General features: G+C 40.6%; 1 protein-coding gene across 6 annotated transcripts in view; it reads right to left on the bottom strand.

Moving 5' to 3' along the window:
* The window catches only part of LOC122548836 (vacuolar protein sorting-associated protein 13B-like), a 968,370-nt gene that overhangs the window by 114,426 nt on the left and 836,762 nt on the right, over positions 1–17,182 (bottom strand). For all 6 annotated transcript variants that reach the window (XM_043687672.1, XM_043687667.1, XM_043687669.1 and 3 more), the window contains 2 exons: positions 13,034–13,218; positions 4,631–4,827 (listed from right to left, as the gene is read on the bottom strand). In XM_043687672.1, the coding sequence (XP_043543607.1) occupies positions 4,631–4,827; positions 13,034–13,218 (382 nt within the window). The remainder of the gene's footprint in view (positions 1–4,630; positions 4,828–13,033; positions 13,219–17,182) is intronic.

The following is a 17,182-nucleotide window of genomic DNA, read 5'->3' as shown; positions in this document are numbered from 1 at the left end:
TTGAGGAAAATCAATTATCAGACTGTTCATTGTTTTGGCTGATCTGATATAAATATATTTGGAGAAATTATGCAAACTCATGCCAAATTTTCACATTTTATATTTTTATATAACAATTTTAAACTGTTAGATCTGGAATTTTAATCTAAAATTTCTGTATATGTCACTGAGTAGGTTTGAAGAATTATTGGGAAACTACATTGAATTTATAATTAACTGACTTTAATGCCAATTGGTAAGGTAGAGCCCTAGTAAAACTGGAATCAATGAGAATTGGAGAACTCTCTGCTGGTTATGGTCATATCAAGCCCAAAGGAAGTTGGTTGTGGTTGTCAGGATTCCTCAGAGTGTCCTAGACCTTCCATCTTCAGCTGCTTCATCAATGGCCTTCCCTCCATCATAAGATAAGAAGTGGGAATTTTCTTGATTATTGCACGACGTTTAGCACGATTCACCACTCCTGAAATACTGAAGCAGCCTGTGTCCACATGTAGCAAGACCTGGACAGTGTTCACACTTGGGCTAATGTGTAAAATTACATTCATGCCACACCAAGTGCCAGGCAATGACCATCTACAACAAGGGAGAATCCAAAAATCACTCCTGGACATTCATTAACATCAGTAAATACTCAGTAGCAACATTCAAGGGATTACCACTGATCAGAAACTGAAATGTACAGCCACACAATTACTGTGGCTACAACAGCAAGTCAGAGGCTGAGGGTTCTGTGGCGAGTAACTCACCTTCTGGCTCCTCAAAGTTATCCATCATCTAAAAGGCACAAGTCATGGGCATGATGAAGTATTCTCCACATGCCTGGATGAGTGCTGTTCCAACAATATTCAAGAAGTCAAAATATTGAAGCATTTTAAACATCGAGTGGCAGCTGGATTGGACCTTGAGCTGATGTTATTAGTCCCTCCCTACACCACCAGTAGCAGCTCTATGCACTGAGTACAGGATGCACTGCACCAACTCACCAGGCTCTTTAGACAATATCTCATAAACCTGAGAACTCAACCACCTAGAAGAACATGCAGTAAGAACACTACCACCTACAAATTCCTTCACTGTTCCTGAGTGAAGTATTGGAACTCTCTTCTGAAAAGTACTGTGAGTGTCCCTCACCCCGAGGATTGCAACAATTTAAGAAGACAGCTCACAAGCAACATCATCAGGTAATTAAGGGGGGGCAATAAATGCTGGCCCAGCCAGTAATGCCTCCATCCCGTGAATTAATGAACAAAAGCATTTAGACAGATTGATTTAAATGAAGAAGACTCAATTGACATAAGGTCTCTTTCTGCACTGTATGATGCTGGAACAAGGAAGGCTAGTGTTTTGTGAAGTCATTAAGGTATGAGGTAGCAGTGCTGGGAAATAACCCCTTTCTATACTTTCTTTTAGACAATACAAGTCTAAAATAACAAGAAGCATTTTCAGGGTCAGGTACAAAATCTTAGACATTGAGGGAAACTTTCCTCCAAACCGCAACATAATCATAAAACAGTTTATCATTATTTACAATTTAGATCAATTAATAGGTTATTTTCCATACGATAATAAGATATAGAACTTATGGTACTTATAATGCCGAGGTTGAGTTGGACGGCACAGTGGTTAGCACTGTTGCCTCGCAGCGCAAGGGTCCCGGGTTCGATTCTAGCCTCGAGTGACTGTCTGTGTGGAGCTTGCACATTCGCCCCGTATCTGCGTGCATTTCCTCCAGTTGCTCCGGTTTCCTCCCACAGTCCAAAGATGTGCAGGTTAGGTGAATTGGTCATGCTAAATTGCCCATAGAGTTAAGTGCATTAGTCAGAGGGAATGGGTCTGGGTGGGTTACTCTTTGGAAGGTTGGTGTGTGGACTAGTTGAGCCGAAGGGCCTGTTTCCACACTGTAGGGAATCTAATCTAATATAGAAGCAGAATTAGGCCATTTGGCCCATCAAGTCTGCTCCATCATTCAATCATGGGTGATATGTTTCTCACCTCCCCATTCTCCTACCTTCTCCCCTTAACCTTTGATCCCCATACCAGTCAAGAATCTATCTCTCTCTGCCTTAGATTCACTCAATGATTTGGCCTCCACGGCTCTGTGCAGCAATTAATTCCACAGATTAACCATCTTCTGGCTGAAGAAATTCCTCCTCATCTTAGTTCTAAAAAGTCATCCCTTCACTCTGAGGCTGTGCCCTCGGTTCTCGCCTCTCCTACTAGTGGAAACATCTTCTCCATGTCCACTCTATCCAAACCTCTCAATATTCTCCAAGTTTCATTGCAATCCCTCTCATCCTTCTTAACTCCATTGAATACAGATCCAGAATCCTCAACTGCTCCTCACATGACAACTCCTTCATCGCTTGGACCATTCTTCTACATTCTTCTAAACTCCGCGGAATGTCCTCCGATATCAGCACATTCTTCCTCAGGTATGGGATCCAAAACTGCTCATAATATTTTAAATGAGGTCCGACCAGAGCCTTTTACATCCTCAACAGTACATCTCTGCTCTTGTACTCTAGCCCTCACGAAATGAATGCTAACGTTGCATTTGCTTTCCTCACTGTCAAATGAATCTGCATGTTAACCTTAAGACAATTCTGAACTAAGACTCCCAAGTACTCTTTATGCTTTAGAATTCCAAAGTCTTTCCCATTTAGAAAATAGACCATCCCTCTATTTTTCCTACTAAGTTGCTTAACCTCACACTCTCCCACATTGTATTCCAACTGCCCCTTCTTGGCTCACTCTCCTAGTCTGTCCAAGTCCTTCTGTAGTCTCCCTACTTCCTCAATACTATCTGACCTTCCACCTATTTTTGCGTCATTTGAAACAAAGCTTGAATACCCTCAGTTCTTTCCTCTAGATCATTCATGTATAATGTGAATGGTTGTGGTCCCAACAGAGACTTCTGCGGAACGCTACTCATCACCAGGCGACTTTCGAAAGAAGACCTCTTTATCCCACTCTCTGCCTTCTGCCAGCTAGCCAATCCACTATTCATACCTTGACCCAGTACCATGGATTTTCATGTTATTGAGCAGCCTCTTGTGTGCCACCTTGTCAAAGGCCCTCTGGAAATACAAACAGATCCTGTCCCTTGTCTAACTTTTTTGTTACCTCCTCAAAGAATTCCAATAGATTTGTCACACATGACCTCCCCTTGACGAAGCCATGCGAACTCGGCCCTATTTTACCATCCATTTTCAAGTACTTGGAGAAAGTGAGGACTGCAGATGCTGGAGATCAGAGTCCTTTTAGTCTATGCAATAACAAGAAGCATTTTCAGGGTCAGGTACGCTAATAGTCAGGTGCAAAATCTTAGACATTGAGGGAAGCTTTCCTCCAAACTGCAACATAATCATAAAACAGTTTATCATTATTCACAATTTAGATCAGTTAATAGATTATCTTCCATAAGATGATAAGATATCGAAGCAGAATTAGACCATTTGGCCCATCAAGTCTGCCCCACCATTCAATTATGGCTGATATGTGTCTCAACTCCATTCTCCCACCTTCTCCCCATAACTCTTTATCCCCATACCAGACAAGAATCTATTCATCTCTGCCTTAAGTTCACTCAATGACTTGGCCTCCACAGCTCTGTGCAGCAATTAATTCCACAGATTAACCACCTTCTGGTTGAAGAAATTCCTCCTCATCTCAGTTCTGAAGAGTGGCTGGAAAAGCACAGCCAGTCAGGCAGCATCTGAGGAGCAGAAGCTCTTCATCAGGAATGGCTTCATCGTCATTCCTGATGAAGGGCTTATGCCTGAAAGGTCGACTCTCCTGCTCCTCAGATGCTGCCTGACCGGCTGTGCTTTTCCAGTGCCACACTCTTTGATTTTCAAGTACTTCCCAATCTCATCCTTAAGAAAGAACTTCAAATAGCCATGTTCACCGGCCTACAGCTTCCTGTCTTCTACTCACCCACCCACCCCCATTTAAACAGGGGGGGTGTTACATTAGCTTCTTCATTCGCTTGGACCTTTGCCTAAGGCTTCTCAATAATCAATTCAGTTCCAGGTTACAGGTGGTTTTAGTGCATAGGAGTTTGTATGCAGGCATTCTCAAAAACAATTGAGGCAGCCTGAACTCATCTCAAGATTGACTCTTGCAATAACAATTTGCAAAATAGCTGCTCTTCCAAAGCAAAATATCTCAAGGTGCTTCACAGAATCATTAACAGACAGTATCTGACACTTAGCATTATATTACAGATGTTAGGATGGAGCTCAGTGGCTTCACAATAGTTAAAGATACAGTTACCAACAATGGAAGGAAATCAAAAGAAGGAGCTGCAATGAGTTCTTGTAAGGCCAGAGGGTTTTATAGGGTGGGAGGTGAAAAATCCAGAGAGTGATGAGAACATAAGAATTTTAAATGTACATACAGAAGCCAATCTAGGTTGCTGTGAGTAGTGATGGGTGGATGGGACTTGCTGTAAGATCAGATACAAGCATCAGAATTTTGGATCATAACCTTCAAACACCTAGAATTTCACTCCATTCATAATTTGGTCTTGGATGGCAAATCAAGGACAAAAACTCAAAACAGTGCTCTCCTTACATGATTCCATTATCAGCCCACTCCACAGGCAGTTGTCAAAACAGTGTTGGCTCACCTCAGTTCTTCTGTAACTTCTTGGTTACTATTGAGAACGATTCGCCACAGATCAGAAGCTATGAGCTCCTTTTGGTCATTAGCCAAAGTAACGTTAGGAAGCTGCAGTTCGCAAGCTTTGCTCTCGGACAGGCTAAATTCACGATAATCCACAAATAGTTGTTGAAGCTCATCCCAATATTGCAGGCTGCAGGGCACCTGTTCAAAATTAACCATGCAAGAATTAGTCTTTACAAAATGAGTCTCCAATGGGCTGCAATCAGTTCTGGTGTTTGTGTGTGAGAGACCCTTACAATCAGTAGATGAGTTGAACATTACACTTACCTGATAAAAGCTGGACAGGCTTTAAACCCTAGACCATAGTGTGACCACTGTGATAAGATCAAAGGATGTATGAGCAGAAGTCAGCCATTCAGCCCACCAAGTCTGCTCCATCATTCAATGAGATCATAGTTAATTTGATAATTTTCAACTTCATTTTCCTGCCTTTTCCTCATTACTCTTGATGCATTAAGTTATAAAGAACAATCTGTCTATCGCAGCCTTGAATATAGTTAACTATCCAGCCTTGACAGCCCTCTGCAGTAAAGAGTTGCACAGACAGACTATCCTCGGGAAGAAGAAATTCCTCCTTGTCTCTGTATTAAATGGACAACTAGGAGAAAGTGAGAACTGCAGATGCTGGAGATCATAGTCGAGAGGGTGGTACCAGAAAAACACACAACAGGTTAGACAGCATCTGAGGAGCAGGAGAATCGATGTTTAGGGCATAAGCTCTTCAATCAGGAATGACAATGAAGCCATTCCTGATGAAGGGCTTATGCCTGAAATGTCGACTCTCCTGCTCCTCAGATGCTGTCTGACCCATTGTGCTTTTCCAGCACCACACTTTCGACTATGATGGACAACCCCTTACTGAGATTATGCCCTCTGTTTCCTAGAGTCTCTCACAAGGGAAAACAACCTTTCAGCATTTATATCCTTAAGTCCCTAAAGGTTTTCTATATTTCACTAAAGTCACCTCTCATTCTTCTAAATTCCAATCAGTACAGACTTAACTTACTCAACTTTTTGTCATGACACAGTCCCTGATTTATACATATTTTAACATCACTTAGTATGAATTTTTTAATCTTGAATTAGTGGCATATGAGTTTAGTGTGTGTCTGAAAGTGTTTAATGATCAACCCTTGTAGCTATTACTATAGTCACAATGATTTATTTTTAAAACCGGTCCAAGAGAGATCATTCAGAGAGACTAACTGAAATTTGCTTACCCCGGGAGGTTTGCATTAAGTTTACAGTTTAGAATATTAGGGGTGGATCTTTTTTGTTTGGTTAGGAGAACACCCTTGTTTTGGGAAAAAAAGGCATTTTAGTTTTCAATTTGGGCTGTCTACCAAAGTCTTGGCTGCAGCTGGATGTTTAAAACAGTTGCTCCTGAGAAAGAGAGATAATTTAGAGATGTTAAGAGAAAAGTTACTTCAGTGGGAGGAGCTTAGTTTAAAGATTTCCAACCAGAAGTATTTGGTGAAAACCTAAAGAGATTGTTTGAGGCTGAGAAAGTTGAAGCACAGTTGGGTGCAGTCTCCAGGAATACATGTTAAGATTCTGAACACTAGGAATTGAAAATATAGCAAAATTACATCATTTAAATGTGAAAGAAATGGAAATTCTGTCTGGTATGACTGCTGTAATGAAGCGCTTTGGAGATCAATAGGACTTTATTTTACCATGAATTTTGAAATCGTTATATTTGTGTATTGTGTAATTATTTGATGCATTCATTTTATCTTCATTTCATTTGTGTAATATATTTCTGTCTCATTGTTAAACCCAAACCTAAGGTATTGCAATTTGCATTTTGGTGAAAAACATCCTTAAAGTCAAACATATTTTAAAAATCTATCAAGCTGGAATTGCAGTGTGCGATCTGACTACTCCAGTAATAACATCTGGGGTCATCATACGTAGGGTAATCAGCAAAGATGACAGGATTCTCACCCTGTGCTACGGACTGAAAAGAACATTAAAAAGCTTGCTCGCGCCACTCACACTGTTTTGAAAGTGCTTCTAAACCAGAAGTCAAGACTCTTAACAAAGTAAGAAAGAAGAATTTAAAGGTAAAAGTTAGATAGGAAGCATTGCTTAGGTCAGAGAAGCACATGAGAGGAACTTAGATAAGCACATAATGGAGAAAGAATTAAAATGGTATGTTGCTAGGGCAAAATGAAATAGGAGTGAGGAAACTCATCTACAGCATGAATACTGACACACAGCCCTTGAGCTGAATTGCTTGCTTTCCGGTACAAGTTCTATAGACCAAATGTAATGCTGACATGCTTCCTGCCTTAGCGGGGATAAGTCCAGCAATTAATATCTAATTGTCTTGGGGAAAAAAAAGACTTTTTAGTTTTTAGTTTGGGCTGTTTATCAAAGTCTTGGCTACAGCTGGATGTTTAAAACAGTTGCTCCTGAGAAAGAGGAGTACTAGAGTTTAACTAGTGACTGCAAAAGACCAAACCAAGTGCCCAGTCCGGCACATATTCCTGCAGAGGCTAGTGGCATTTGTCTTATCTGATTCTCCCAAATTCATCTCACCACAAAATCCTTGTAGTACAATTGGAGTATTAGAGTACTGCTGCCCTCTGATTGACCACCAGCTCTCTAACATGAGTCTTTCAGTCACAGGAGCTGTGTCACAACACAGCAAAATAAGTTGAATATTGATCGGTAAATTATTCCAAGGTGTCCATGGGAGTTGATAAAGAGTGAGAATCTTTTTTTCTGGTCAGCCAGAACTATGATGATAGCAACAGAGCAATTGCCTCCCAATACTAAAACGATCCAAGTGCTGGTTCTTGCCATGGGCAAGTGTCATCACCATTTGAATGGACTGCCAAAGGAAGAGAGAAATCCAGACCTTTGCAATTAGGACAAGCAAATTAGGTTGTGTTAGAAAGATAAAAAGACAAAATGATGCAAGAGGACATATTTGATTATGTAAAACATGCAAAACCTGATTGGTTACACCTTTAGCACCTTAACTCTGACACAGCCCACCTGTTACCCACCCCTGCCCATTACCCACACTCCTGCTAGTGCACCCACCTGTTACAAAGGCCATTCTCTACATACTGCTCCCACTATACACTTCATTTGTCATACACTCCACCAGCTATCTAATACCCGTTTATTATAATCCTCCCAACCTCATACCACCAATAAGGTTCTGTCTGCTGTATGCTGCATCCACTTTGAATCCCACTCAGAGTTCCCTCAGAATGCACCCTTCACATTATATTCCTGACTGGTATTTCTATTCATTAAGTATAAATTGGGTAGTTGATCCAATATCATTGAGTTTTCTGCCAATTCCCAAAGTTAGAATGACTCTGCAAGCATTTAAGATTTATATCAAATTGTATTTTGAAGGTAGATTTTAGTATCATGGGCTTAACGTTACAGCAGTAAAAGTAGCCCTGACAGTAGAGCAGATTTATGATTCCAATATTAGTGTCTGATTCAACACAGCAGTATTTGATCTGTAAACACGAGAAAATAGTCAGACCATGGAGACCATTATTTCTCCAGAGCTGACAGCCAACTATGAGCTAACAGATTGATTTAAAAGGTTGCACAGGCTACATGCAACAAAATAAAGCTCCTCCAGTTTCAAGACAAAACGTTTGAATATCAGTAAGTTGTCCATTTTTCAAAACTACTATATTCAGGTTAAAAAGTGTCCCAGTAGATACCGGGCATCACTAGTGTGCCATCAAAATAAAAGTTTGAATTTCATAGTGGTTTTTACAACCTCAGGACATCCTAAAATACTTTGTAGCCAATGCCGCTGAAGTGTAGTCATTGCTCCAATGTATAATGAGCTGGTAATCAGGTTTTGTACTGTAGATTAAGGAATAAACATTTCCCAGGACACTGTGAAGGACTAACCTGCTCTCCTTCAAAATAGATTTGCAAATTTTAAAGGAAGGGTGGGACCTCATTTTGGAAAGCATGCATCTGAAACTGGGGTAGTACGTTTGCCTTTTAAGCAAAAATTGGGTCTGTATGCACTGGGAGTTGAGAAAAATGAGAGGGTAGCTCATTGAAACGCATCAAATTCTGACAGGGCTGTCCAGACTGGATTCCCCTGGTCGTGGAGGCCCAGAACAAGGGGTCATGGTCTCAGCTTACACTGTCGGCTATTTTGGACTGAGCTGAGGAGAAATCTCTTCATTTAGGTGATGAAGGTATGGAAAACTCTATCACAGAAGGTCGTGGAGGCCAAGTCAGTGAATACGCTTAAGGTACAAAGGATTTCTACAAGCAGTAGGTGTCAAGGGATATGGCATTGTGGTACAGGATCAGCCATGATCAGGTTGAATGACAAGGCAGGCTTGCTGGGCTGAATAACCTATTCCTGTTCTTACTTTCTACATTTCTACGATATCGTGCAGCAGTCTCTTAGTTGGGCTGTAGAAAGTCAACTTAGATTTCTGTGATCAATCTCCAGAGTGGGACTTGCTCCCACAATCTTTTGATCTAACATGCGTATGAACCACGGCTGATCTTCAAAACTGATCTTGAAAATAACCTAAATACTGCACTGAAATTCTGCTGAAATGATGACCTCACTGACTGAATTGCAAGTACATCTAAGATGAGCTCTCGATCACACATCTACAACCTCAGCAGAAATGTCTACTTATTCTGTAACATAGTCCAGAGTTCTCGTCCCTCCCTCAGAACATCTTGGTGCTGAACCCCTCATCCATGCTTTCATTATCTCTAGGCTTGGCTGGCTCTCTGCTCTCTTAAACAGCCTCCCAGTCCCTATCCTCCCACATCAAGCTCCAAGTTCCGGAATTTCTTTCCTAAACCACCTTGTTTCCACCTCACTTCCTCCATTGAGACACTTTGAAAAATAATCCACTTGCTGAAGCCTGTACTATTATCTCATGTGACTGGTGTCAAATTTCGTTTCTTCATGTTCCTCTGCTACTTTAGAGGCACTTTACAAATGCAAGGTGTTGGTATCCTCAATTTTAAATTACTTGCCATCGAGGTGTCTCAGCCCATTTCTTCTCTTGCTCTTCCCTCCCAAAACAAAATTAAAAATTACGCAACACCAGATTACAGTCCAACAGGTTTAATTGGAGCACTAGTTTTCGGAACGCCGCTCCTTCATCAGGTGGTTCACATCCACCTGATGAAGGAGCGTCGCTCCGAAAGCTAGTGTGCTTTCAAGTAAACCTGTTGGACTATAACCTGGTGTTGTGTAATTTTTAACTTTGTACACGCCAGTCCAACAGCGGCATCTCCAAATCGTGACTCCCAAAACAAGGCAAACGAACAACATTTTGAGTTTCCTTAGCTTCCATATTTTCACAACTGTACATTTTTCCATTTTAACAATGCATTTGTTTGTTTGTAAAATTTCCATTTCATGACCACAGAATCGTGTCACCAACCAGCCTTCCACTATCAGACTCCGTTGGATTTTTATCATCTTCGTTTTGAGAACATCTCAAAGGGTTTCTTCACTTATTTTCTCTTAAACAACATGGAAAATTTAACTTCAAAGTCAAAAGAAAATTTAGGACCCGGAAGCAGTATCATGGAATCACAAACCAGAGGAGGTGGCCATTCATTCCATCCTCTCTGAGCTTTCCCAGATAAGCCATGCAAATACTTCCTCCTTCTTTCAACCTGTAGCACACTTCAGCTTAACAGTTTCGCAGAAGTGAGGTTAGAGACCAAGCCAATACTTCTGTTTGCAAGTATAGGTTTGTAGTGCTTCAGAAAAGTGCAGCAGGAACTTCCACCCTCATCCTGGGTTGAATTATTTAACTAGATGCAAATACCAAGTTTTCAGAATGGACAAGAAACCACATGGCTGAGGTGCAGGAACTCATGATTTTAAAAATGTAAATGCAATCCACTCTTGGGAAAGAAGCAAATAGTGCTCCACAGGAAAAACCTTGCCCAGTGTTGTAGTATTGACTTTTGTTAAGAAGACACAGCTGCAACATTTTCACCTGTGTTGCCCCACAAGTATTGTGGAATACTGCACTGCATCAAAATTGTCTTCCTGTCCGGAAAGCCAGGCGTGTATAAACACTGCACTCAACTTAACATTTATTTTCCCTTTGGTATTGGGAAATTGTAATTTTAGAGCCCTGGGAAATTTGCACGAAATTTCTAAGGAAACATGAAAAAAAATCTGCTTTTAAACAAAAAGCAACACTAACTTTCACAACTATTTAATTTTACATCAGACTTTAATCCGTCAGTCTCATTAAGAACAAAATCTTTCCATGAAAATGAATGGCACCAATTCTGGACCAAATTGAACTATGTACCGCCTTCATTTATTTTCTCATCCTTGGTAAATGTTATAAAGATGCTTTTAATTTTACAAATAAAGCAGGGGGAAACATTGCTTTTACATAGCAATTTGCACAACCACCAGACATTTCTGAGCACTCGCAGCCAATGAAGTTTTGAAGTCTAATCTCTGTTGGAGTGTCAAAAACATAACACCCAACCTACAGACAGCAAACTCCCACAAACAACAATCAGCTAGTCCAGAGATCATTTGTAGGGATATTACTGAGGGAAAAATATGAGGATGGACAACTCCTCCACCTTTCTTTGGAATAGTACCATGGATCGTTTTCATCTGTCCAGGCAGGCAGGAGTCTTGCTTGAACATTTTATATGACAGCACAATGCTCCCCCTGTACTGCATTGGAGTCTTGATTTTTGTGCTCGAGGAACGGAATGGGATTGAAATCTGAACCTTGAAACAAGGGCAAGTGGTCTACAAACCAAGTCACTGCTGACAGAAGTGAAGCAAACTGATGAGCAACAAGCAAAACGTGCAGATTAGATTTTGTGATGTCACAAGCGACAATGGATTTTATAAAAAGTGAAAAGATTACCTCAGAGCACAATGAGATCATTGATCAGATGGGCCAAGGCCAAGTGGCGTTTAATTTAGATAAATGTGAAGTGCTGCATTTTGGTAGGCAAATCAGGGCAGGAATTATATAATTAATGGTAACATCCTCGGTAGTGTTGCCAAACAAAGAGACCTTGGGGTGCAGGTTCATAGTTCCTTGAAAGTGGAGTCGCAGGTTGACAGGATAGTGAAGAAGGCGTTTGGTACACTTGCCTTTATTGATCAGTGCATTGAATACAGCAGTTGCAAGGTCATGTTGCAGCTGTACCGGGATGGGACCATTCGCCACAGCAGGTTCGCTGCCGCCAATTAGCCACTGCCCTTTCACCGCTGAGGACGCTTAGCCACTGCCCATTGGCCACTGAAGACGATTCGCCACCACAAGTATTTGTAACTCATTTTTTATATATAAACCAATAAAATGATATTTATTTTACCTTTTTTTTTAATCAATATATAGTATGTACTTGACTAAATAAAGGGGACTGAGAAGTATGAAAGAACAGGCGGGAGGGAAAACAATCACTACATATATTCATTTCTGGTGGCGAATAGTCTCCAGAGGTCAAACGACCCCAGTGGAGAAACGCTGGTGGCGAACCGGCAGTGGCTAATCGGCGGCGGCGAAATGTGCCATGGCGAATCATCACCAACCCAGCTGTACAGGTATTGGTTAGGCTATTTTTGGAATACTGCATTCAATTCTGGTCTCCCTCCTAGAGGAATGGTGTTGTGAAATTTGAAAGGGTTCAGAAAAGATTAATATGGATGTTGTCGGGGTTGGAGGGCTTGAGTTATAGGGAGAGGCTGAATAGGTTGAGGTTATTCTCCCTGGAATGACCTTATAGAGGTTTATAAAATCATGAGGTGCATGGATAGGGTGAATAGACAAAGTATTTTCCCCAGAGTAGGGGAGTCCAAAGCTAGAGGGCATAGTTTTAAGGTAAGAGGGGAAAGATTCAAAAAGGACCTGGGAGGCAATTTTTTCACACAGAGGGTAGTGCATGTATGGCATGAGCTGCCAGAGGAAGTGGTGGAGGCTGGTACAATTCTAACATTTAAAAGGCATCTGGATGGTATATGAACAGGAAGGCTTTAGAGGGATATGGGTCAAATGCTGCAAATAGGAAAAGATTAATTTAGAATATTTGGTTGGCATGGACAAGTTGGACTGAAAGGTCTGTTCTGTGCTGTACATCTTTACGACTCTAAATTAGTCAGACCTTATCACAATTTGTGCTCTTTAGTGAAAGACTAAAAATTGTGTGATCCGACTTGTTAAAAAAATTTACTTTGCAGTGAGAAACAAATACTATGAATAAAAGTGCAAGCAAAATATGGCAGAAGCTGAAAATCCAAAATAAGAGAGAAATAAAGTTAACATTTCAGACAACTATGACTTTTTCAGAACGATAAATTAAAATATCTCTAACAGACCTGCAGGACATCTCCAAGGTCCGCTGTGCTGATGTCTGGATCTTCGGTCGTGTTAAAAGGCACTGGATTAATTCTAACAAGAGTCAGGACACGTGGCTCTGGGTATCTCCACATCATCATCCCTGGACGATCATCAGTCTCATTGTAAAAAACCACTTCAAAAACACTTGGAACTTTTTGTATATCTGCAAATATAAAAACAATAGACAAGGCTAATATGTAGAAGCTCATAAAACGTTCATTGCACATGTTGAATATACGATGTTGGTGTTGGACTGGGATGGACAAAGTCAGAAGTCACATGACACCAGGTTATGGTCCAACAGGTTTATTTAAAATCATAAGCTTTCGGAGCGCTGCTCCTTCATCGGGTGAGGTGAAATGAGGTGTACAGGCACAGAATATATAGGCGGAAAGATAATGAAAAGATAATTTCAGATAATTAAGAGTTTCAAACGGTTAAGTACATAGTGAATATAGGTAAGAATTCAAAGACTTGTTATTTGTGTCCTATGTTAGGAATTTTCTGGAAGCATGAGGCAAGTTCCATAAATGAGCAAATTATATCCAGCTCTGTTTTCATTGCTCTTCCTGACAATTGCTGCACCACTAAATTGACATAAACTGCATGCATTAGAATTCCCTCCAACTGAAAGACCAACATTTCCCCAGTGGTGAGAGAATGATCCTCTGCTGCTGACTGTACCTTCCTTACTGGTTTTATCAGGCCAAACTAATCTCAAAGTTCTATCCAATGTTCCCATCTCCTGTCCCATGTCCACCATTGTAACTGATCTTAACTAGATCCCTGACCTCAAAAGTATCAAATTTAAAGGTTTCCACCACAACTACAAATCCCTCCAGGACTTTGCTCAAGTTTATCTCCAGCAAACTTCTCCTGTTTTGTGCCTTTTCCTATATAACATCATCAAAATCTCCAAATATCTTGACACTCTTTTTAAAATTTCTGCTCACACATTTTTCTCCTGCTGCACCCCTTCAAAGTCTTCTAAGAACCTCTGCCTTTACCAATATTTTGCAGCAATTCTCCAAATCCTTTGCTCAGTGTCTATTCATTCCTCCTTTATTGCATTTTGGATTCAGATATCTTAATGCTAATCCCATACAATAAATGTAAATTATTTCTTCGCGTGATGGTGTCAACAAGTGCAAATTACAACACTAGGGTCCAGCTTATTGTGCAGACTGTCATTTTTTGAAGGTAAAGAAAAATAAAGGATGAACTTTAAATTGGAGAATAAACTAAATAATGACAAAAAAATTGATAATATCCCAGAAAATACATGACACTTTGGGTGCCACACATTGGTTCCTTCAATTTTCTATATTCTCAAACCAGAATCATCATTATGAGGGTGTCATGAAGTGAACATAAATTCTTTAAATCCAAGAGCAGCAAGCAAATAACAGAATGGAGTGGTACAAGACAGCAGAAGACATGAGGAGCACAAGATGGGAGTAGTGTGAGGAAGATGAACATATGTTCCAGGAAGTTTTTTTTTAAATTTACGCATGGAATTTAGCATTCCTGGTTATTATTCTTAATTTTCTCCTGGAAGATGGTAGAGGCCATCCTGAAGATTAGGAATTGGCAGGTAGCCCATGAGTCTTTGAGGGCTATGAACTTCTCATACAGATAGTCAACATTGGAGACTGATGGGAGTGACACTGTCCTGAAGGTGTACCTGGCACCAATAGTAAAAAGAATGCACAGAAGGGAACATGACATGTAGAAATGCTGCTGTATATGAGATTTAATTGTTAGTGGGGTGGATAGCATTTCTGTAAGTGTTATTGGCATGCAGCTCCCTTTATGTCAGGGTAAAGGAGAGGTTGAAGAACATTATGATAGGAGGAGGAGTGAGACAAAATTTGTGCCATGTATTGGTATGAATGCCATAGAGAGGACACATATGGAGGTGCCAAGGTAAGATTTAAGAAGTAGAACATTGAGGATAGTAATCTCTGGATCACTCCCATTGCCATGTGTTGACCAGAGCGGATGTAGGAAGATGAGGAGGATCAATCTCTGACTTGAAGCATGCGCAGAAGGGAGGGCTTCAAATTCTTGGAACATTGGGTCCATTTCTGGACAGAATGAACTGTTACCAATCAGAACGAGTTGCACTTCAGGATGATTTGGAACTGCATGGGGAGGGTTTAAAGTGAGATAAGTTTGAGAGGAAGATGGGTGCCAGAACACAGAAGTAAAAAACATACTGAGGTGCATAAAATAAATGTGCTGGCTAATAATATTAAAGAGAAGCAGATAATAAGGACTCTGTAGAATGCAACGACAAGATTCCATGAACATGCGTAGACACACAAAAGTGTGATAAATAAGATTGATGAACTGCAGGCTTAAATAGCAGTGTGGGAATATGATATAGTGGCAATAGCAGAAACACAATTCAATAATGGTGAGGAATGAGCACTTAATATCCAAGGACGTGAAGCATTTTGAAAAGATAGAATGAGAAAAAGGGCGTGGGCTTGGCAACGTTTGCAGTGATGGAAAGAAGGGAAGTCCTTCAAGGGCCAAGGGCAGAGTCCATTTGGTGAGAGCTGAATAGCAAACAAAAATAAGATCTCACTACTTAGAGTATTCCTTCAGCTCCCAAATAGCGAGCGAGAAAGAGAAAGGGATAGAGAAACAAATCTGCACAGAAAGTCACAGAGGTGTGCAAAAACTATACAATGGTGATACTGGTAATTATTCAAATATCAATGAGATTATGGTAGAGGCTGAGGAGGAGTAGGAATTCCTCAAGTGTGTTCAGTAGGATTTTCTGTTCCACAAGCGCCCACCCCTCCTAAAATAGAGGCACTGTTGTATCTGCTGCTGGGAAATGAAATGGGTTGAATGTCTGTGAGGGGTTGAGGGATATTTGGCTTGAGTAATCATTGCAACATCAGTATTTGGTTGACAATGCAAAAGCAATCTATTATAGAATTTTAATCACAACAGAAGCAATTTCGATGTAGTCAGTACAGAACTAGCCAAGGTGAAACAGAAAGAAAGACTGATGGAAGTATTGTCATAGAACAATTGGTGATCTTTCTCGAAGTGATGCCTAAGGTACAGGCTGGGTATATTTCAGCAATGGCAAAAAAAAGGAAGCAAAAACTAGGCTCTATGTATAATGAGAGAAATAGGGAATACAATGAAACAAAGAAAAGGTGTTGATTCATGTGAGGTAAATACTTCAAGTGTGAACCAGGTCACATAAAATAGTTTAAAAGAGAAGAAGAGGAGGAAAATAAGATTGGCAAAGAGAGAGCATATGGGAATGGCACAGCAGTCAAAGAAGAGGGGACACAAAAATCTTCTTTGAGTATATAAAAAGCAAGTGGTTCGTAAGAGTAACATAAAGGGTGATCTATGCTTAGAAGAGTAGAGTCGAGAGTGTGGTGTTGGAAAAGCACAACGGGTGAGGCAGCATCCGAGGAGCAGGAAAATCGATGTTTCGGGCATAAGCCCTTTGTCAGGAAGCCTGATGAAGGGCTTATGCCTGAAACATCGATTCTCCTGCTCCTCAGATGTTGCCTGACCTGCTGTGCTTTTCCAGCTCCACACTCTTGACTCTGATCTCCTGCATCTTAAGTCCTCACATTTTCCTTAGAAGAGTAGAGCAATGCTAGAATACTTAATGTTTCTACAGGCCAGTCAAGTTACCAATGTTGGATAAGGTTCAGAATCCATAATAGGGAAAATAAACAATAGAAGCTTGAATTAAATAAGGAGAGACAGATTGGGGATAAAGAAGATTCTGGGGGTGGGGCAGCAGGTGGTGAGATCTGAATGGCACATGGAAGGTTTTGACGGACTGAAATAAAACAGATCCGGAAAAAAACTCTTCCCATTAGCTGATGGTACAAGGAGCTTTTAGACAAAGGGAAAGATGAGAAGGTCTTTGAGCAGTGACAGGTAATGACCGGAAACTCTACAAGATTGTGCGCAGTTCTGGTCACCCTACTATCTAAAGAATACTATTGATCTAGAAACAGCACAGAAAAGGGTTACCTCAGATTACAACAGGATCTTGATCAGATGGGCCAATGGGCTGAGAAGTGGCAGATGGAGTTTAATTCAGATAAATGCGAGGTGCTGCATTTTGGGAAAGCAAA

Source organism: Chiloscyllium plagiosum, chromosome 4, assembly GCF_004010195.1.
Source record: "Chiloscyllium plagiosum isolate BGI_BamShark_2017 chromosome 4, ASM401019v2, whole genome shotgun sequence".
NCBI classification, from domain to species: domain Eukaryota; kingdom Metazoa; phylum Chordata; class Chondrichthyes; order Orectolobiformes; family Hemiscylliidae; genus Chiloscyllium; species Chiloscyllium plagiosum.
Note: the sequence above shows the minus strand (reverse complement) of the source record. Positions and strands in the feature narration are given on the sequence as shown.